This window comes from Oncorhynchus clarkii, chromosome 33 (genome assembly GCF_045791955.1).
Source record: "Oncorhynchus clarkii lewisi isolate Uvic-CL-2024 chromosome 33, UVic_Ocla_1.0, whole genome shotgun sequence".
Taxonomy (NCBI): Eukaryota; Metazoa; Chordata; class Actinopteri; order Salmoniformes; family Salmonidae; genus Oncorhynchus; species Oncorhynchus clarkii.
Genome location: NC_092179.1, coordinates 20,929,364 through 20,951,863, shown reverse-complemented (window position 1 = coordinate 20,951,863; position 22,500 = coordinate 20,929,364). Strand labels below are relative to the sequence as shown.

At 42.7% G+C, this 22,500-nt stretch overlaps 1 protein-coding gene across 1 annotated transcript in view; it reads left to right on the top strand.

Annotated features, from left to right (window-relative positions):
• Window positions 1-21,659, top strand: part of LOC139393123 (pleiotrophin-A-like) — a 46,091-nt gene extending 24,432 nt beyond the window's left edge. Inside the window, exons 2-5 of the mRNA XM_071141488.1 lie at window positions 6,600-6,694; window positions 7,020-7,193; window positions 13,868-14,029; window positions 20,831-21,659. Of these exons, the coding sequence (XP_070997589.1) occupies window positions 6,601-6,694; window positions 7,020-7,193; window positions 13,868-14,029; window positions 20,831-20,886 (486 nt within the window). The 5' untranslated portion in view covers window position 6,600 and the 3' untranslated portion in view covers window positions 20,887-21,659. The remainder of the gene's footprint in view (window positions 1-6,599; window positions 6,695-7,019; window positions 7,194-13,867; window positions 14,030-20,830) is intronic.
• Window positions 21,660-22,500: the final 841 nt, after the last annotated feature.

Here is a 22,500-nt window from a genome sequence, read left to right as displayed (position 1 = left end):
TTTGACTCTCTTCCTCAGGCTGGTGGAGGTTTGTTTACCATGACTTTGACTCTCTTCCTCAGGCTGGTGGAGGTGTGTTTACCATGACTTTGACTCTCTTCCTCTGGCTGTTGGAGGTTTGTTAACCATGACTTTGACTCTCTTCCTCAGGCTGGTGGAGGTTTGGGGTAGGAGGTTTTTTCTATCAAATCAAATCAAAGTTTATTGGTCACGTACACAGTTTTGCAGATGTTATCGCGGATGCAGCGAAAGGCTTGTGTTTCTAGCTCCAACAGTGCAGCAATATCTAGCAATACAGTAATATCTGTTTTCCTGGGGTTTTGTGAACTTTGTTATGTTGTTCCGGTCATACTGTTGTTCCGGTCATACTGTTGTTCCGGTCATACTGTTGTTCCGGTCATACTGTTGTTCCGGTCATACTGTTGTTCCGGTCATACTGTTGTTCCGGTCATACTATTGTTCAGGTCATACTGTTGTTCAGGTCATACTATTGTTCAGGTCATACTGTTGTTCAGGTCATACTGTTGTTCCGGTCATACTGTTGTTCAGGTCATACTGTTGTTCCGGTCATACTGTTGTTCCGGTCATACTGTTGTTCCGGTCATACTGTTGTTCCGGTCATACTGTTGTTCAGGTCATACTGTTGTTCCGGTCATACTGTTGTTCCGGTCATACTGTTGTTCAGGTCATACTGTTGTTCAGGTCATACTGTTGTTCCGGTCATACTGTTGTTCAGGTCATACTGTTGTTCAGGTCATACTGTTGTTCCGGTCATACTGTTGTTCCGGTCATACTGTTGTTCCGGTCATATGTTGTTCAGGTCATACTGTTGTTCAGGTCATACTGTTGTTCCGGTCATACTGTTGTTCCGGTCATACTGTTGTTCCGGTCATACTGTTGTTCCGGTCATATGTTGTTCATGTCATACTGTTGTTCAGGTCATACTGTTGTTCAGGTCATACTGTTGTTCCGGTCATACTGTTGTTCAGGTCATACTGTTGTTCAGGTCATACTGTTGTTCAGGTCATACTGTTGTTCCGGTCATACTGTTGTTCCGGTCATACTGTTGTTCAGGTCATACTGTTGTTCCTGTTATATGTTGTTCCGGTCATACTGTTGTTCCGGTCATACTGTTGTTCCGGTCATACTGTTGTTCCGGTCATACTGTTGTTCCAGTCATATGTTGTTCAGGTCATACTGTTGTTCAGGTCATACTGTTGTTCAGGTCATACTGTTGTTCCGGTCATACTGTTGTTCAGGTCATACTGTTGTTCCGGTCATACTGTTGTTCAGGTCATACTGTTGTTCCGGTCATACTGTATGGCTGTGTTTGCAACCAGTCTTTCACTGCACTCCGTAGTCAAGATGTTTTTCATCTGTTTAGAAATATATCTTAAAGTGTGATGATGAAACACGAACAGGCAAACACTCAACAAGAAACACATCCTTTTAATGTACTGTGTGTCTGGATGAAGCATTTTTCTGCTTCTCTAAAATAGACCTAAAACACCTCAGAGGTGTATATCCATGCTACTTTCCCCAAGGACAAATAGAAAAATACTCAAACTTCATTTCCCCTTTAAATAAGAGTCAACAGAAAGTAATAGCTAAACCAACAAGTGAATCGTGATCTTTTGAGATAGTCTGGCATCACGTTTTAAACTAGGGGTCACCTCATCGAGAGTGACGTGATGACCTGATCTTACTAAGGCCTGGAGTTTCTCACAAAGTCAGGAAAGATTCCTGGCCCTCTCATAGCCCTGTACCAGGCATGAGTGGTTGTTGTACCTTTTATATTGCTAAGTAATAAGATATCACAACGACGTCTTAAGGAGTATATAAACCCGCCAGGTGACCAGCCAGTCACAGGACGCTGTTATCTGACAAATGGCACTCCCAGAATTAGGTTTTACACCCTGGTTTAGTGGCATTGATAGACATCTCTCTAGCCTACATAAACACCGTTGCACTGTTATTGTCGGTCACCTTCTCACTAAGATAACAGAGTATTGTCATGTACGCATTACATTTTGCGACAACAATACTAGGCATAGGACAGGGAAGGGAGGGTTACTGCTCACTGTTAGGCCTATTTGTTTTCGTAATCTGTGAGCGGCTGAGGTTGGATGAACAGCTGAAGGTTTATTTGAACCTAACCTGATTTGAAAGGCTACACTTATCTCTAAATACGCTCTATGTATAATTTCATTCTTGCTGGTTTAAGAAAATGGGGATTTGCCTCTGAGCCTTTAGGAGGATAGAATTCAATGCAGGTTTATTTTCTTTAGCCCCCTCATTTGTTAGGATATTTCCCTCTATCGTACCAGTAGAGAGTTGCAATGGTTGGATTACCATATCATCTATTCCGTTCAAAATATTAAAACATGAAAAAAAGATCAAGTGTACATTTTCGTTCTTTGGAGGATGACTGTGGTCCAATATTTTGCATGTAACTTTAGAAAGCTAATACCCTCCAGTCGTTTCTCTTTCTACTGTCTTTTAATTTATTAATTTTAACGGCTCGTTTCTTCCACGGCTAAACACTTTATTGCCTCCGTTCCTTTGGTTCAAATGCTACTGAAAGGATCAGATAATATAAATAGAGGCTTTAACTATGGAAGCAGAGAGGGAGTGGAGCAGGAATGGAGGTGAAGGAGTTTGTGGTGAGTTCCAGGGCTCGTCTTGGCCTCTGAGTGGCACAGCCTTTTGTGCATAGCCCTGGAGCGCTTTATTGAGGGCCCATCGATTTCAGGCCCAGCGTCTAGCTAGCTATCCTCCATTGCTTCCCTATCTGAGCGCCGCCACCGCTGTTCACAGATCAATGGGGAAATGGAGTGTTTGATAGGACTAATTCTGCCTGGCTCATGGACTGTGTCTGCCACAGTGCTTCTGTCGAGGGCTAAGGAGGACTGAGGTGCACCCGCCTGCTTGGCAGCTGGTGAATGCAAGTTCTCCTGTGGTCCCTAAGCCATGTCGTCCTCCTCTAACGGAGTGGTTGGTGTTGAGCCTCACACGCCTACCCCGCACTCCACACTGTGATCTTCCCCGCTGCGCCACAGGAAAGAATCCCACTTCATTGTGACAGATAGGAGTGATGACTCATCGTATTAGGCCTTCTCATTTGGCTTCCAGTGGTATTCAACATTTTTCAGCTTGGACCCCATTTTTTCCCCACCAGAATTTCTGGGGACCCTACTTTTTTTCACAATAATTTCTCACGACCCCACCCCACCTCAAATCTAATGACAACCTTAAAAGCGGTACATTTACATTTTTTACTTCAACAAATAACCTTAAATTCTAATTGAAATGAAAAGTAACCAATAAATACGATGAAGTTGATCATGGATTTTGTTTTTGCAACAACGCAGATCTACAGACGGGAATCAAATAAATCTCTAACCAAAGAAAACACAGGCTTCAATCATTCCTGTAAACTTGGCAGTAGTGCTGAACCATTAGTGCATTTTGCGGTCGGTTTCGGTTACATTAAAAATGAAAGGTTTCGATTTCGGTTATTTGTATTGAAGGCTGTAACACAGAATAAAACAATGAATACAATGAAAAGTCCCATGATGGTAGTGACTGCCCATTACTGCTTATTCACATTATTTTACTTTAATAAAATAATTCAATTCTTGTGTATATTATATTAGTTTTATTTGATTACTTTCTTAATGTTACGGTTTTCTTCTGGTGAAAGAGAGGAGGACCAAAATGCAGCGTGGTTCTTTATACATCTTTAATGAAAGACGAAAAATGAACAATATACAAAACAAGAAACACAGAGACGGGAACAATCACCCACGAAATACCCAAAGAATATGGCTGCCTAAATATGGTTCCCAATCAGAGACAACGATAAACACCTGCCTCTGATTGAGAACCACTCCAGGCAACCATAGACTTTCCTAGACAACTCTACTAAACACAACCCCATAAATCGAATAAACCCCTAGACAAGACAAGACACATAAATCACCCATGTCACACCTGGCCTGACCAAAATAATAAAGAAAACACAAAATACTAAGGCCAGGGCGTGACACTTAATTCATTCCAAGTCATCATCTAATCGCTATAGAGCTGCTGCCTATGCTGTCTGACAAAAATCACTATTTTGTAGTTCTTCAAAGTAAATAATGTATGCTTTTATGACACCTGAATACCAACCATCAATTCCTTTGATCATGTATTTTCAGGTAGAGATTCACTCAATAAAATTGTATTTTTCAAATAATCTTTATCAAAATGTTTGTATATTGTTCAATACAAAAATTTGTACTCTTAGTTGTTTGGTAAATTAATTTTACTATAAAAATGTACCATTTTGGCACCCAACTTGAGGTTCACGACCCCAACTTTGAATCCCACTGTTATAGGGTGTCTGGTTGTGATATGAGAAGATATAAATCCCACAATTTGAAATAATCTATGGGTGTTGGGAGGGATATTGAGAATTCTTTTCCCCTGAGCAGTGGACAGAACAGGGATTGAATCAAGAATCAATTGCGTTGATATTTTTTTCTTCTGGCTCAATGTTTCCTGACTGTTACTCTGTCAGTTTGGATCTCACTATGGGCCAATGCGGGTGAAGTAGCACCTTAGGAAGTCAAACGCACATTACTTTTCACAGGGTTCAAAATCGTAACTTTATCCCCGAATACAAGTTAAACATCATACGATATCCTGGGTATGGTACAGTATGCATGGTGTGTACAGAATCTGAGAACTCAGGTATTATTGATTGGACTCTATAGTAGCCGGGTGGCAGGTGGCGCAGCAGCTAGAGTGTTGGGCCAGTAACCAAAAGGTTGATGGTTTGAATATCCGAGCCAACAAGGTGGAAAATCGATGTGCCCTTGAGCAAGGCACTTAAGCCTAATTTGGTCCAGGGGAACTGTACTACTATGGCTGACCCTGTAAAACAACACATTTCACTGCACCTATCTGGTGTATGTGACAATAAAAACATCCTTATTTTTTTTGTGAAAGTTTACAATGGAGATGCATATGTATTATCTAAAAGTCAAGTGTACTGAATCAATCCATTCATCCATTATGGAAAGTGTGGTCATGCTCTGAGAGACAGAAAGGGATTTGGTGTAAATATTTCATGCACATCACCAGTGAGTGAAAGGAGGAACACTTGATTCCATTGCAATGAGGGAAACCCTGTAGTCTACCCCTCAGCATACTATGCTGTCTGAACGTAATGTACTGAACGCTGCAGGAGGTTGATATCCCCCTTTAACCTGTAGCTCTCCTCAACTATACCTGGACTGGAACTCATCTGCAGACTGCTTATGAATCATTAAAGGGAAAGACTTCTCCTTTGAGAAGTCACAATGTCGTAGCTTCCAAAATGGTTTGGTTGCAAACCTGGAGTACGATTGGGGAATTTTTCAGAAAACACTTTAGGTTTCGCAGGTTGTCTATTTATTGAAACGATCAAAGCTGTTGGACTAACAATATTTTTCTTGGAATAGAGAGAAGAATGGACCATTAGCTGAACAGTTTGACTGACACAAAACTGCTTCTGGCAAGAAAACAGTCTGTCTAAAGGGGTTCTCAAATCAAATCAAATCAAATGCCTCTCAGTTAAAGTGGGTATGCTGTATGCTTCCACTGTTGAGGGTTCAAGCCCTGTATTGTAAGGGTTCAGATGAGTTCAACTCAGAGTGGACTCATTAAATATAGATGCACTGAGAGCAGAAGTGAATTCAACCAGTGAACGCTCTATTAATAATGGCTAATAATAAAAGAAAAGAAAGAGTTTGAATGCCATCTTTTTAAATTGATTATCACGTTGCCTACATGGCTAATAGACGTGGGGTGCATCAACTTCTGCAAAGTCTCAAACTGGAGAGGACTAAAAATACAGGGCCAAGTGCGTCAGGGCGGCGGTAAGAGCCATGTCAGCTCATGATTAATTAAAATTGACGAATGTAAACGATTTCCCCGCCAGGCTGTACCTTTTGCAGTCATTTGGGCACAGTAGAGCATTTTGGCATCCAAGACGCTCTGTAATTGCTTAAATTTCACGCTGATTCCCCTTCTGTGGGTTTTAGGGTATCTCCAAAATAAACAGGGGGAAAGTGAAAAGAGGGAATGAATGCGCTAATTCCACCACCCAGAGTTCCCGAGCACAGCAGCACCCGCGATTAGAATGGTGCTTCTCTTTATTTGGCCGCTCGGAGGCCAGAGAGCGCCTGGAGGGGAAACAATTAGTCTATTCATAAAGAACATGCAAAAAAAGGTTTATTTCTATTCCCAAATCGTCTGTATCATTGTCTGACAGCCGATAATTTCCCCATGTCATCATACACGTCTGTAGACACGAGCACAGCGCAGCACACAGCAGGCCATTGGAGCAAATAACAACCGTTTATTCCACAAATAGCCTGAGCTTGCCTTCACCTGTAACTGTGAACCATACATGTAAGTAGGGGCATGCTGTGGTTCTTTGTCAGGTCTGCCCCTTCGTCTGAAGAAATGAGAGGCTGGTGAAGGGGAGGCCTTCGATGGAATGTCTCCCACAGAGTTACATAGGTTGCTGTACTTGTTATTCCTCAGTGCCTGTTCTCCCTCTCTCCTAGCATGTCAGGACAGCAGCAGTGGACGCTTCTGGCCGTCATGGCCCTCCTGGTCCTCACAGTGACAGCAGGCGAGGGGGGGAAAGCTGAGAAACAAGGTGAGAAACACCGGCAGATTGGTAGCAGTCAGACAGTTGATATGTGGATGGAGGGGGATCTCCTATTACAGTACCTGCTACAAGGTATGAATGGTAATTTGATGTAAAGCTCAAATCAGGTCAGATTTGTGCATAAATACACTTTAAGCAGGGGGGCTCACTGCAGACTCACAATGACAGATGCACATCTCGGTGCTTTATAAATTTGAATACTTTGACCTTTCACGGTGGTAGTGTAGCTCTAGACGGGCCTAATTACAGCCCACATAATTATGTTCCAGACATAACTGCAGTATAAGGTTGGTGTGTGTGTGCGACCCTGCAGGGAAGAAGGAGCGTAAGTCGGACTGTGGGGAGTGGCAGTGGAGTGTGTGCGTGGCCAACGAGGGTGACTGCGGCCTGGGCACCAGGGAGGGCACACGCACTGGCACCGACTGCAAGCAGACCATCAAGACCCAGCGCTGCAAGATCCCCTGTAACTGGAAGAAGCAGTTTGGAGGTGTGTGAGTGTGGTCATGGGGAGAGGACTCACATTTACAATTCAGCACGAACATGACTGGTCTAGGGATTTTATGTCATGCTTTTTTGGTCATATTTTTTGTTGTGTATCCATGTCCATTAAAGGGGAAAACATGCTGCCACTCAATGGAGTAGGATTTCAGTTTAGCTTCCAATTCAGTTTTCATGTATGGACATCCCCAGAGAATGCCTGGTTCAGGAAATTACAGCCTGGGTGTATACAGCAGGGATGTGTGTCATCTTCAAACAGAGCATGGGCTTCCTGCTACTTTCCCTACTTGCTTATAGAGCACCACTTACTCCTGATTCAGCTCACACTCAGGCGGTCACGTGTGCTTTGCTAGCACACCTGAAGCGTCTTACCAGTCGGCGCCACATGAAAAGCTAGCTATTCTCTGGCGCTAGTGGGGACTCTTCAGGCTGAGGAGTAAGGTTCACACATATGCTACACGTGTTCACTGCCAAATTATAGGTACAGAGGCATACGCTTTTAGAGCACTCTGTTTTGAAGATCCCTGTAGAATTCCCAGAACAATGGTCCTGTCAACCCCTCCTCACCCCCCCCCCCCCCCTCCGCTCCCCTCATCCGAGTGCCCTGGGATTTCAGAGCCAGGTTACAGCGGCCCAAGCTGTTATCTGAGAGGAGTAGGGAAACGAGTGTCACAGCCAAGAGGGAGCTACGCCAGAGTCCAACAAAAGGAATGGAAAAAGATGGAGGGATGACAGACACACAAACACGCACACACACACATGAATGCGGACACATTCTTACACACAAGAACGGGGCATGGCTAACCTTTCCTGGAACAGCCCTGCATCCTTGGGGGAGGAGTTTAAGGAGGACTGAATATAATGTAAAATAAGATCCTTAATGAAATCCAACCTGTAGACTGCTTAAATGTTTTCCTTCCATAAAGATAATAAAAGATAAAGTGAGAGAATGGAGGCCCTCTTTGAAAGGCAGAGAATGCCAGACTGTCTGTGTATGGGAAAGACAGATGGAGTCTTCAGAGTGGAGAAACTGGGCAAAATGGAGCATAAAGGAGACAATCCGGTCTTGGCAGGAAAGCCATACATTGGCTAATAACATGGTGCACCAGTTGGTGGTTGATAAAGAAAGTCCTGGGGCTGAGAATCGTTGGAATGTAAATATTTTTGCCAATATTACCAGTTCTGGTGTTTTTGAGTAGAAGATCAGATTATTTAATGGATTACAACAAATTAAAAAAAACTTTACCAGTAAAAGAAAGCATGTTCCTGAACAGCAGCTCTCTGAGCTTGAGGGTCCAGGTCTTAATTGTTGATTCTAGGCCGAAAAATGTTAGTACATGTAATGTTCTGCTTGATCAGCTGTATTAAATCTATGGGATGTCTTCTGGGTGCTACAATCACCATAATACAAGCAACCTGGACTTAGGGGTAAACGTAACATAGTAATTACAAATCTGGGACACTCAAATTAGTATGATATGGTATGTATTCATTTGTTGTTACGTTCGTCGTTAGAAGGAGACCAAGGTGCAGCGTGGTAGGCGTACATTTCACTTTATTTTCAAATTACACAAAAAAATAAAAAATACAACCGAACGTCAAGTTCTGAAGGCTCCACTGCAACTATGCAAAAACAAGATCCCACAAACTCAGGTGGAAAACAGGCTGCCTAAGTATGATTCCCTATCAGAGACAACGATAGACAGCTGCCTCTGATTGGGAACCAAATCAAAATCAAATTTTATTTGTCACATACACATGGTTAGCAGATGTTAATGCGAGTGTAGCGAAATGCTTGTGCTTCTAGTTCCGACAATGCAGTAATAACAAGTAATCTAACTAACAATTCCAAAACTACTGTCTTGTACACAGTGTAAGGGGATAAAGAATATGTACATAAGGATATATGAATGAGTGATGGTACAGAGCAGCATAGGCAAGATACAGTAGATGGTATCGAGTACAGTATGTACAAATGAGATGAGTATGTAAACAAAGTGGCATAGTTTAAAGTGGCTAGTGATACATGTATTACATAAGGATACAGTCGATGATATAGAGTACAGTATATACGTATGCATATGAGATGAATAATGTAGGGTAAGTAACATTATATAAGGTAGCATTGTTTAAAGTGGCTAGTGATATATTTACATCATTTCCCATCAATTCCCATTATTAAAGTGGCTGGAGTTGAGTCAGTGTCAGTGTGTTGGCAGCAGCCACTCAGTGTTAGTGGTGGCTGTTTAACAGTCTGATGGCCTTGAGATAGAAGCTGTTTTTCAGTCTCTCGGTCCCAGCTTTGATGCACCTGTACTGACCTCGCCTTCTGGATGATAGCGGGGTGAACAGGCAGTGGCTCGGGTGGTTGATGTCCTTGATGATCTTTATGGCCTTCCTGTGACATCGGGTGGTGTAGGTGTCCTGGAGGGCAGGTAGTTTGCCCCCGGTGATGCGTTGTACAGACCTCACTACCCTCTGGAGAGCCTTACGGTTGAGGGCGGTGCAGTTGCCATACCAGGTGGTGATACAGCCCGCCAGGATGCTCTCGATTGTGCATCTGTAGAAGTTTGTGAGTGCTTTTGGTGACAAGCCGAATTTCTTCAGCCTCCTGAGGTTGAAGAGGCGCTGCTGCGCCTTCTTCACGATGCTGTCTGTGTGAGTGGACCAATTCAGTTTGTCTGTGATGTGTATGCAGAGGAACTTAAAACTTGCTACCCTCTCCACTACTGTTCCATCGATGTGGATAGGGGGGTGTTCCCTCTGCTGCTTCCTGAAGTCCACAATCATCTCCTTAGTTTTGTTGACGTTGAGTGTGAGGTTATTTTCCTGACACCACACTCCGAGGGCCCTCACCTCCTCCCTGTAGGCCGTCTCGTCGTTGTTGGTAATCAAGCCTACCACTGTTGTGTCGTCCGCAAACTTGATGATTGAGTTGGAGGCGTGCGTGGCCACGCAGTCGTGGGTGAACAGGGAGTACAGGAGAGGGCTCAGAACGCACCCTTGTGGGGCCCCAGTGTTGAGGATCAGCGGGGAGGAGATGTTGTTGCCTACCCTCACCACCTGGGGGCGGCCCGTCAGGAAGTCCAGTACCCAGTTGCACAGGGCGGGGTCGAGACCCAGGGTCTCGAGCTTGATGACGAGCTTGGAGGGTACTATGGTGTTGAATGCCGAGCTGTAGTCGATGAACAGCATTCTTACATAGGTATTCCTCTTGTCCAGATGGGTTAGGGCAGTGTGCAGTGTGGTTGAGATTGCATCGTCTGTGGACCTATTTGGGCGGTAAGCAAATTGGAGTGGGTCTAGGGTGTCAGGTAGGGTGGAGGTGATATGGTCCTTGACAAGTCTCTCAAAGCACTTCATGATGACGGATGTGAGTGCTACGGGGCGGTAGTCGTTTAGCTCAGTTACCTTAGCTTTCTTGGGAACAGGAACAATGGTGGCCCTCTTGAAGCATTTAGGAACAGCAGACTGGGATAAGGATTGATTGAATGTGTCTGTAAACACACCAGCCAGCTGGTCTGCGCATGCTCTGAGGACGTGTCTAGGGATGCCGTCTGGGCCTGCAGCCTTGCGAGGGTTAACACGTTTAATGTCTTACTCACCTCGGCTGCAGTGAAGGAGAGACCGCATGTTTTCGTTGCAGGCCGTGTCAGTGGCACTGTATTGTCCTCAAAGCGGGCAAAAAAGTTATTTAGTCTGCCTGGGAGCAAGACATCCTGGTCCGTGACTGGGCTGGATTTCTTCCTGTAGTCCGTGATTGACTGTAGACCCTGCCACATGCCTCTTGTGTCTGAGCCGTTGAATTGAGATTCTACTTTGTCTCTGTACTGGCGCTTAGCTTGTTTGATAGCCTTGCGGAGGGAATAGCTGCACTGTTTGTATTCGGTCATGTTACCAGACACCTTGCCCTGATTAAAAGCAGTGGTTTGCGCTTTCAGTTTCACACGAATGCTGCCATCAATCCACGGTTTCTGGTTAGGGAATGTTTTAATTGTTGCTATGGGAACGACATCTTCAACGCACGTTCTAATGAACTCGCACACCGAATCAGCGTATTCGTCAATGTTGTTATCTGACGCAATACGAAACATCTCCCAGTCCACGTGATGGAAGCAGTCTTGGAGTGTGGAGTCAGCTTGGTCGGACCAGCGTTGGACAGACCTCAGTGTGGGAGCCTCTTGTTTTAGTTTCTGTCTGTAGGCAGGGATCAACAAAATGGAGTCGTGGTCAGCTTTTCCGAAAGGGGGGCGGGGCAGGGCCTTATATGCGTCGCGGAAGTTAGAGTAACAATGATCCAAGGTCTTTCCACCCCTGGTTGCGCAATCGATATGCTGATAAAATTTAGGGAGTCTTGTTTTCAGATTAGCCTTGTTAAAATCCCCAGCTACAATGAATGCAGCCTCCGGATAAATCGTTTCCAGTTTGCAGAGAGTTAAATAAAGTTCGTTCAGAGCCATCGATGTGTCTGCTTGGGGGGGGATATATACGGCTGTGATTATAATCGAAGAGAATTCTCTTGGTAGATAATGCGGTCTACATTTGATTGTGAGGAATTCTAAATCAAGTGAACAGAAGGATTTGAGTTCCTGTATGTTTCTTTCATCACACCATGTCACGTTGGCCATGAGGCATACGCCCCCGCCCCTCTTCTTACCAGAAAGATGTTTGTTTCTGTCAGCGCGATGCGTGGAGAAACCCGTTGGCTGCATCGCTTCGGATAGAGTCTCTCCAGTGAGCCATGTTTCAGTGAAGCAAAGGACGTTACAGTCTCTGATGTCCCTCTGGAATGCTACCCTTGCTCGGATTTCATCAACCTTGTTGTCAAGAGACTGGACATTGGCAAGAAGAATGCTAGGGAGTGGTGCACGGTGTGCCCGTCTCCGGAGTCTGACCAGAAGACCGCCTCGTTTCCCTCTCTTTCGGAGTCGTTTTTTGGGTCGCTGCATAGGATCCACTCCGTTGTCCTGTTTGTAAGGCAGAACACAGGGTCCGCGTCGCGAAAAACATATTCTTGGTCGTACTGATGGTGAGTTGACGCTGATCTTATATTCAGTAGTTCTTCTCGACTGTATGTAATGAAACCTAAGATGACCTGGGGTACTAATGTAAGAAATAACACGTAAAAAAACAAAAAACTGCATAGTTCCTAGGAACGCGAAGCGAGGCGGCCATCTCTGTCGGCCGCCTCCCCGCCTACCCGGCCAACAAAGAAATAGAAAACTAGAATGCTCACCCAAATCACACCCTGACCTAACCAAATAGAGAAATTAACAGGCTCTCTAAGGTCAGGGCGTGACATTTGTGGCTGTCCATCCATTTTGTATGATATGTTACAAATTACAATAAGTATGATTTGTTACGAATTACAATTTGTTGTGAATGTTAGCTAGGGGGCTAAGTGGCTAACTCTAACATTAGCTAGATGGTAGAGCCAGTTGGAGCTGTTCTGTGAAGGGAGTCATACACAGCGTTGTACGAGATTTTCAGTTTCTTGGCAATTTCTTGCATGGAATAGCCTTAATTTCTCAGAACAAGAGTAGACTGACAAGTTTCAGAAGAAAGTTATTTGTTTCTGGCCATTTTGAGCCTGTAATCGAACCCACAAATGCTGATACTACAGATACTCAACTAGTCTAAAGAAGGCCCCTTTTATTACTTCTTTAATCAGTACAACCGTTTTCAGCTGTTCTAACATAATTGCAAAAGGGTTTTCTAATGATCAATTAGCCATTTAAAATAATAGCTAACACAACGTGGCATTGGAGTGATGGTTGCTGATAATGGGCCTCTGTATGCCTATGTAGATATTCCATAAAAAAAATCTGCCATTTACAGCTACAATAGTCATTTACACGTTAACAATGTCTACACTGTATTTCTGATCAAGGATTAGCCCCTTTTTTTTCAGGCCCTGAAGCAAGGATATGCATATTCTTGATACCATTTGAAAGGAACAACGTTGAAGTTTAAGGAAATGTTAAAGGAATGTAGTAGAATATCACACAATAGATCTGGTAAAAGACAATGCAAAGAAAAAAAAAAAACATTCTTTTGTATTTTCTTTGTACCATCATCTTTGAAATGCAAGAGAAAGGCCATCATGTATTATTCCAGCCCAGGTACAATTTAAATTTTGGCCACTAGATGACATCAGTGTATGTGCAATGTTTTAGACTGATCCAATGAAACATTGCATTTCTGTTCAAAATGTTGTATCAAGACTGCCTAAATGAGCCTAATTGGTTTATTAATAACTTTTCATGTTCAAAATTGTGCACATTCCTCAAACAATAGCATGGCATTATTTCACTGTAATAGCTACTGTATATTGGACAGTGCAGTTAGATTAACAATAAGCTTTCTGACAATATCAGATATGTCTATGTCCTGAGAAATGTTCTTGTTACTTACAACCTCATGCTAATTGCATTAGCCTACGTTAGCTCAACTGTCCCGTGGAAGGGACACCGATCCCAAAGAAGATTTATTAATGTTATTTTAATGGACAAATAATGTGCTTTTCGTTAAAAACAAGGGCATTTCTAAGTGACCTCAAGCTTTTGAACGGTAGTGTATATACAGTAGGTATGTCTGTAACAATCCTGTAAAATGTGTGTTTTGCATTGTACATGTATGTCTGTTGTAACCATCTTTCTGTAGGTGAATGCAAGTATGACTTCCAGGCCTGGGGAGAGTGTGACATGGTGACGGGGAAGAAGAACCGGTCGGGGGTGCTGAAACGAGCTCTCATGGATGCCACCTGTCCTAACACAGTGAGCGCCACCAAGCCCTGCGGCAAGATCCCCAAGACCAAGCTGCAAGGTAGGCTGAGGGGGAGTGTGGGAGAGCATACCAGCAAAGCCATAGATTTACATATATGGTACATATATGTCTTTACCAGCAGTGTCTATCCTGGGGGATTTGAATGGTAAGATAAACCACTGCAAAGGGAACACCTGTTTGGTGAATTCTTAACTTACAATACCAGGAAATAGTGTAGGTATCAGTCAATATATCACTAGGCTAAAAATATATATACAGTACCAGTCAAAAGTTTGGACACACCTACTCATTCAAGGGTTTTTCTTTATTTGGATTATTTTCTACATTGTACAATAATAGTGAAGACATAAACACTATGAAATAACACACAGAATAATGTAATAACCTTAAAAGGTGTTAAACAAATCAAAATATTTGTTATATTTTAGATTCTTCAAAGTAGCTGCGCTTTGCCTTGATGACAGCTTTGCACACGCATTCTCTCAACCAGCTTCACTTGGAATGCTTTTCCAACAGTCTTGATGGAGTTCCCACATATACTGAGCTGCTTATGTTGGCTGCTTTTCCTTCACTCTGCGGTCCAACTCATCCCAAACCATCTCAATTGGGTTGAGGTTGGGTGATTGTGGAGGCCAGGTCATCTGATGCAGCACTCCATCACTCTCCTTCTTGGTCAAATAGCCCTTACACAGCCTGGAGGTGTGTTAGGTCATTGTCCTGTTGAAAACAAATGATAGTCCCACTAAGCACAAACCAGATGGGATGGCGTGTCGCTGCAGAATGCATCAGACCAAAGGACAGATTTCCACTGGTCTAATGTCCATTGCTCGTGTTTCTTGGCCCAAGCAAGTCTCTTCTTATTATTTTATTTGGGTCCTTTAGTAATGGTATCTTTGCAGCAATTCAACCATGAAGGCCTGATTCAAGCAGTCTCCTCTGAACAGTTGATGCTGAGATGTGTCTGTTACTTGTGTGTCTGTCTGTTGTGTCTGATGTTGAGATGTGTCTGCATCTATTTGGTCTGCAATTTCTGAGGCTGGTAACTCTAATTAACGTATTATTATTGTTTTTGTATTTTTTAATTGAACCTTTATTTAACTAGGCAAGTCAGTTACCAACAAATTCTTATTTTACAATGATGGCCTACCCTGGCCAAACCCTCCCTTAACCTGGATAATGCTGGGCGCCGCCCTATGGGACTCCCGATCACGGCCGGTTGTGATACAGCCCGGGATCAAACCAGGGTATATAATGACGCCTCTTGCACTGAGATGCAGTGCCTTAGACTCTGTGCCACTCGGGAGCCCTTATCCACTGCAGCAGAGGTAACTGGGTCTTCCTTTCCTGTGGCGGTCCTCATGAGAGACAGTTTTATCATAGAGCTTGATGGTTTTTGCGAATGTGCTTGAAGAAACTTTCAAAGTCTTGAAATGTTCCATATTGACTGACCTTGAAGTAATGATGGACTTTCGTTTCTCTTTGCTTATTTGTGTTGTTTTGCCATAATATGGACTTGGTCTTTTACCAAATAGTTATATCTTCTGTATACCACCCCTACCTTGTCACAGCACAACAGATTGGCTCAAATGCATTAAGAAGGAAAGAATTTCAACAAATTAACTTTTAACAAGGCACACTTGTTAATTGAAATGCATTCCAGGTGACTACCTCATGAAGCTGGTTGAGAGAATGCAAAGCTGTCAACAAGGCAAAGGGTGGCTACTTTGAAGAATCACAAATATAAAATATATTTTGATTTGTTTAACACTTTTTTTGGTTACTACATGATTCCATATGTGTTATTTCATAGTTTTAATGTTTTCACTATTATTCTACAATGTGGAAAATAGTCCAAATTAAGAAAAACCCTTGAATAACACTTTTGACTGGTACTGTACATGGTTGGAGAGGACGAAACACAAAGTTAAAGGATCCATTTTAAACACAATAGTCAATACATTGGAGAGTGAATCTCCATAAATGTGCGGAAGCGTTGGAAGATGATGTTACTTTCAGGTAATTAAACCGTCAGAAAAGGACCATTTTCACCTGCTCCTTTTATGCTTCATATTTAAAGCACGTTGCCACTTTCAGTCAAATTTTTTCACCATTTAACCTTGTTAACGTATATTTATTAGCATACTATTTGGCAGTACTTTCACAGCTCACACCGATGACATCCTGCTGAAGACTCCACATCCTCTGAATGATTCATTCTGCGATAGTACTAGACTTGTCAGAGATTCATGTGTAATCCAGCTCCACTATGGTGGAATTAGCCTCTTCACTGAGCCTAAAATGTTCAGTGGGAGTGATTTCTATAAGTCTTCAACTAGGGTGAACTAAGGTAAATACAAGTATGAAAATGTAATGCTGCATTCTCTCAGTAACTGCCAGTAGACATCTAGACTCACCCATTTAAAGAAGACGTCAAGAAACATCGATTTTTCTCTTTCAATTATGGAAAGCAGTGAGACTGAGATGGTCATGTGAGTTAGTCCAAACAGAACTACTGATCACAGGACATGACATGGAGGATTGCAGATGATGGTTTTAGTTGGCATTTCGCCCAACAGACATTATAGATTCCTAATGTATTTAGTCTTGGTTCATATCACCTGTCTGATACAATGAACTAGATGAGTATCTTAATAGAACAATGATATTTTGATATCAATTCAATTGCATATTCAATATTTAGGTCAGCCACAGTTAGCCCTGTTTGTCTAACTACTTCATTCAATGCGCTGATGAACATTGCCATTCATCATTCATCAAACCGTGTTTAACATAAGACATTCTTTGCCATTCAGTTTGTTATAAGACCTCATGTCCAAACATGACAAAATGTTCCAAAAGCAAACCGGATGAATACTTTAGTTCAATGCTCCATCATTAATACAGTGACAGAATGTTTCCAACATGTAGAAGACAACACACAGATTTTCATCTATTTCCCCACATAAAGGCTTTATTAACGACTCCCACTTGTCTGTTATTTAGCTGATGACTCCCACTGTTAAAACCAATCAAGTGAGAGCAGAAGTTGTTAAAAAATAGAATGAATGCTGCATGATGTTGCCGGTAAAGTACTCATGGGGCTAGTGTGTACATTGTGTCCAATCTGACTGCGTTTTGAGAAGTAGGCTACTGTGGTGATATGTTGAGAGTGTGAACCTGGAATAAGGGGAGATTTGGCAGCAGTAATCTGCTGTATGATAGGGTGTGCCAGAACAGAACAGACTCTCCAGGAGCGACTGGACCAGAGCCTCATTGTGTTTCAGGCAGGCTGCTTACAGTTAAGACAGTTTTCCCTCTTGAGGACAGAGAAAAACACTCCTGTCAATCTGACTGTGATTTTGGGTTCAAGTCAAGTTTCCCTCGCCTCCTAATAACCTGGGAGTTAGGGAAATCAAAAGGCTAAACAGCTGGTAAGACTGTAAGACTCTCACTGTGACGGAAAAAACATGTCAGATTGACAGTGGAGTGGAACCCCTGGTTTGGGTAATGGTTCTCGAAAAAACTACAATATCGTTCACATAAGCTGAGCAAAGCCTATTTAGGATGTCACGTGCAAGGAATCTGATCCGAATTAAAAGCATATTTGTGTTGGTGTATTTCTTCGGTGCACATGTATTTCAGTGACAGAAATAGCAAGGTGACACACAGAAATAACATTATTTCTGCAGTGAATAACATTTAATGGTAATCTCTGTACAGTGTGTGTGTGTGTGTGCGCGTGCGCAGGACTGCATAGCACTGTACCTGTATGAATGATCATATACTCCCAAATGAATCCTGTGTGATGGAGGCCAGTCCTGTTTTAAGTCGGGCCTACTGCCCTGGGGAGGGTGAGAACCACAGTGTGAAAGGAGGAGGGTTGACGGTGGAGAAGAAGAATGGAGAGAGTTGAAAAGAAAGACCTGCTATCTGAGAGTATGATTTCCCATGTCTGCCATTTGACAGATAAGCCCTGGTAAGCTAAAGGGTTACTGGGAAACAGAGGCTGACAATGTTTGTGTGTGTGTGTGTGTGTGTGTGTGTGTGTGTGTGTGTGTGTGTGTGTGTGTGTGTGTGTGTGTGTGTGTGTGTGTGTGTGTGTGTGTGTGTGTGTGTGTGTGTGTGTGTGTGTGTGTGTGTGTGTGTGTGTGTGTGTGTGTGTGCGCTTGCCTCTGTGTGTGTTTGTGTGAGTGTTGGAAGGGGAGGCAGAGTCACAGAGGAGGGATCAGAGGACTTGTAATGAACCCCGGCTACAGAGCGAGGGACTATCTCACTTCCGGCTGGGGCCCCCATATCCACCCAGTCATATTTACAATTCTAAACAAGCCACCTTGTCTGTTGCTGCCAGGAGCAATGAAGAAAACATCTGTCAGGCCCATAGTCTTGAGGAGACAATGCTGCGAGGCAGCGAGGGAGTGATCTGAGATTCAATGTCAGCTTCTCCCTTGTCTAACCTCAGGTAGAGACGGGCCCCACGGAATGAAACGGAAAGGCCGGAAAACAGAGAGTGACAGAAATGAAGCAGAAATGAAACATTATGAATACCTGTAGAATTCTCCTCCCTCCTCCCTCCTTACCTAGAAGAATGAGCAGGGGAGCCACAGTGGGGAGCAGAAAATGTCAGAGATGATTTAGGGGGAAACAAAAGGCTTTATAGTGATGAAAACCCTGCGGCTGCCGTCAAGGAGTTGTTTTACGGTTTATCATTCCCCTGAGAAGGGCTGTGTTGTTGTTTCTCTGTGTACAAGACAGCCCATTCAGACACAGAATTCAGTTTTATTGCACTCAGCCTGTTTCATGGCATCCCGGTTCAAAACACATTCTCTCCGAGCCGCTCTGATTATTATGAGTCTGTGTCAAAAGTGCGGTGGCAGAAATGAGAGCGGAGAGAGTACACAGTAATGTGCCTATGCAGCAGAAAGCACTCCGGCATGGTGAGAGCTCCAATCTCACAGACTGGGCTCGCAGAGGGAATGTGATCCTCTCTGTCTCCCTAGGGAGCCAAATGTGCTTACAAAGGCAAAGGCAAAAACACAGTTAAACAAATTAAAACCGGCCAAACAAATGGAGCGAAGAGCAATTTTCAATGGATTTGTATAAACACCCACGTCCCAATCTCCAAACTCACAGAACTCTCTAGGCTTGTCCGCAACACATATGCTTATGAGAAATGTATAGATTAGATAGCAGGTCCCTGGGGCATTGACGTCAGCATTATATTTGAGGAGGATTCGAGTGATTGCACACACATTATGCAAGTTAGTAGCACAGGCAACATCTGGTAGGCCATCATCAATCAGTTAGACACTTGTGAATCATGAGTCATCTCTAGGTCTGTACATTGGCCTGATGCATATCGACCCTTACAAAGGGTTCATTTATACCCACTTATTAATGATTTGTAAATTCTATACAAGCAAGGAATCATTACTTCTGTATTTACCGATGGATTGCATGTTTGTTTATCAGGGATGAACGATTAGCATCGGGATGATTTACAATACTTTATATGCTGATTATCATCACATTCTTCACATTAATGCTCCACTGCTGATCGGATGTTTCACATAGATTATTAAAGGGCATGTGAAGGATAAGCAAATGATTCCTCAATGTTTTCATGACTTTGTTACTGTTTAATGCTGATGGCTTATTGTACTGTACATGACATGGCTTGGTGGCTAATGCTGCATTGGTGGTGAATAGATTGATTCATGTGCTGTAAATTTAAATCCAGTTTGAATCGTTCTAATATGTTGCAGTGGAGCAGCAACATACAGTACTATTGATGGAGTGTTTGTTTATGTTGAGGACGTTTTTCTCAGATTAGCTGGAGAGGGTGGCAAGGCTTTCATCATCAAACTGACGTGGGAGGATCTTAAATTAGTAGCAGGTGGGAACTTGCTTTAGATCAGGTACAAAAAAAACAGGTGTTGATTAGCCAGTTGACATCCTCGTCTGTTACCGCCCACCAACAACATCCCACCCTGTAATCTACAATGATAGGAGCTCCTGGGGGAAACAGACTATAGATGAGTCCTGCCTTTTCCTTGTTGTTTACTTTCCCCCTCACGCTCTTCTAAACACACACACACACACACACACACACACACACACACACACACACACACACACAGACAGACAGACAGACAGACAGACAGACAGGCAGGCAGGCAGGCAGGCAGGCAGGCAGGCAGGCAGGCAGACAGACAGACAGACAGACAGACAGACAGACAGACAGACAGACAGACAGACAGACAGACAGGCAGATAAACAGGCAGGCAGACAGATAGACAGACAGACATGCAGGCAGACAGGCAGACAGACAGACAGACAGACAAGCAGACAGATAGACAGATGGATGGATGGATAGATAGCAAAATATATGTATGGGGTGTGTGTGTGTGTGTGTGGGGGGGGGTTATGGTGCTCCTGTTCATCAGACCAGAGACTGGGGTATGGACTGTGGTTCCTGTCACGGCTGCCAGGTACTAAAGCCACTCTTGTGGGACGATGATAAAGCACTTTTCATGTTTGTCCACATGCACAGTAAACCTGTGGTAGGATTAACAACACATCCAGGGAATGAATGAGTGAGACAGGATCTTGAAGTGAAGTGCCAGTTAAGGCCCAAATAAAAATAGCAAAAGATATTCCCTGTTTGATGACCAATGACAAGTTCTACTAAAACCCAAATGGTTCATGATATCTAGAAAACTGGCAAATTCACTTTTCATGGAAGACTGTCTGAAAGGCAGGTTATGATCTTCAAAAACCTGACTGCAGGGTAAGTGACAGTATGCATGTAGATTCTAACCTGATGCCCACCTGTTTTTGCAGATGCCAAGAAGCCGAAGCGGGAGGGGAAGAAGAGGGAGCGCACCCCGATGGATTAGTGGTGCATCATAGGAAGCAGGAAGTGGAAGTTGATGCTTATACTGCCCTATCTCAGCATGGTTCCTATTTGTTTGTCCTGTAGGTTTATAGGGGCCTGTAGCAGCTACACAACAAAGAGTTGGATAGTAGTGATAAAATGTATTTCTTTCCTAATTTCTCATAGGAAAATCTTGTAGGGGATTTAATACTCTGTGTGAATAATACAAATTAAGCATTTCTTACTAAAATGCTTAGCTTAACATTTTTCAGGGTCATTGTTGGAAAAACAAAATAGATTGGATTTTTGTTCATATTACATAACATCCTTTTTGTTTGAGGTGACAAAATTATTCTCACTCAAATAAAAAATAATTTCTTGCATGTCTTGATTTAAAGCAGCTTAAAGTTAAAACCTCATGCCTTTACTGGGGTTTTAAAGGTTATTTTGCTGGTGCCCTCAACAGCAAAATTGCTAACAACTTTCTAACAATTTTTGAGGGCATACATTAATAAGACACATAAGTACTCATTGATGTAAAGGAAATTCCTTTTCTAATGTTATCTACAGTGAAAGATGTAAACTTTTATCAGATGACTGTATACATTAGCTACTGTACTGTACAGTTGTTAGTGTGTAAGAGCTTGTGTCCAGTATTAGTTCTGGTCTTCCTGCTATTATAACTCACTTTGTAGTTCACCCGCTCTCCAGTTGAACTGTTATTGTAGTTTACAACTTGAGTTGACCTGTCCTAATTATGGATTACATTTAAAAAAAAATAAAGTTTGAAATGATGTCCAAATATGTGTGATGTTTACTCACCCTGATTGAAGTAATTACATGTTCAGATGAAGTTATGGAGGCTTAATATGAAAGCTAAATAGAAAGCTAATGTGTGCAATTTCTAATTCCGACCTAACAAGTGATACATTTCTCCACACCACTATCATTTCAATAATCTGGACGCAAAATGCCATGAAACGTTTTTCATACATTTTATTTGAATTGATTTAAAAATTGAATATGGCACCATAAATCCACTGAATATGGTTAATATTTTACAGCTTCATAAGTGAGTGAGTGGCCAGTGATATTAACACTCAGCTTCATTGTCCAGAACTATTAAACAATCAACTAATGGCGCAAAGGAAACCATTAACATTATTACTGTACATTAGGGGTGAGGGAGTATCATATTAGGACAAGGGAGGGTGAGAAGGGAAGGGAACATTCAGATAGCTATTAAACACGTGTCGACTTATGTACATTTCAACTGTACCTCATCCAAATGACATATAATGTATACTATAGAGATATATACAATTCAAATAATAGGTTTTTAACAGACAATATATCGACCGTATTAGGAGCCATGAGGCACAGTGGATGAGAGCATAATGATTCGATTTACATACTGACGCAACTGAAAACTTAACACCCTGTACACTCGTAAGAAAAAAAAGGTGCTATCTAGAACCTTAAAGGGTTCTTCGGCTGTCCCAAAAGGAGAACCCTTTCAAATAACTATTTTTGGTTCCAGATAGGGCTCTTTTGGGTTTCATGTAGAACCCTTTCCACACAGGGTTCTACGTGGAACCAAAAAAGGTCCTCCTATTCGGACAGCTGAAGAACCTTT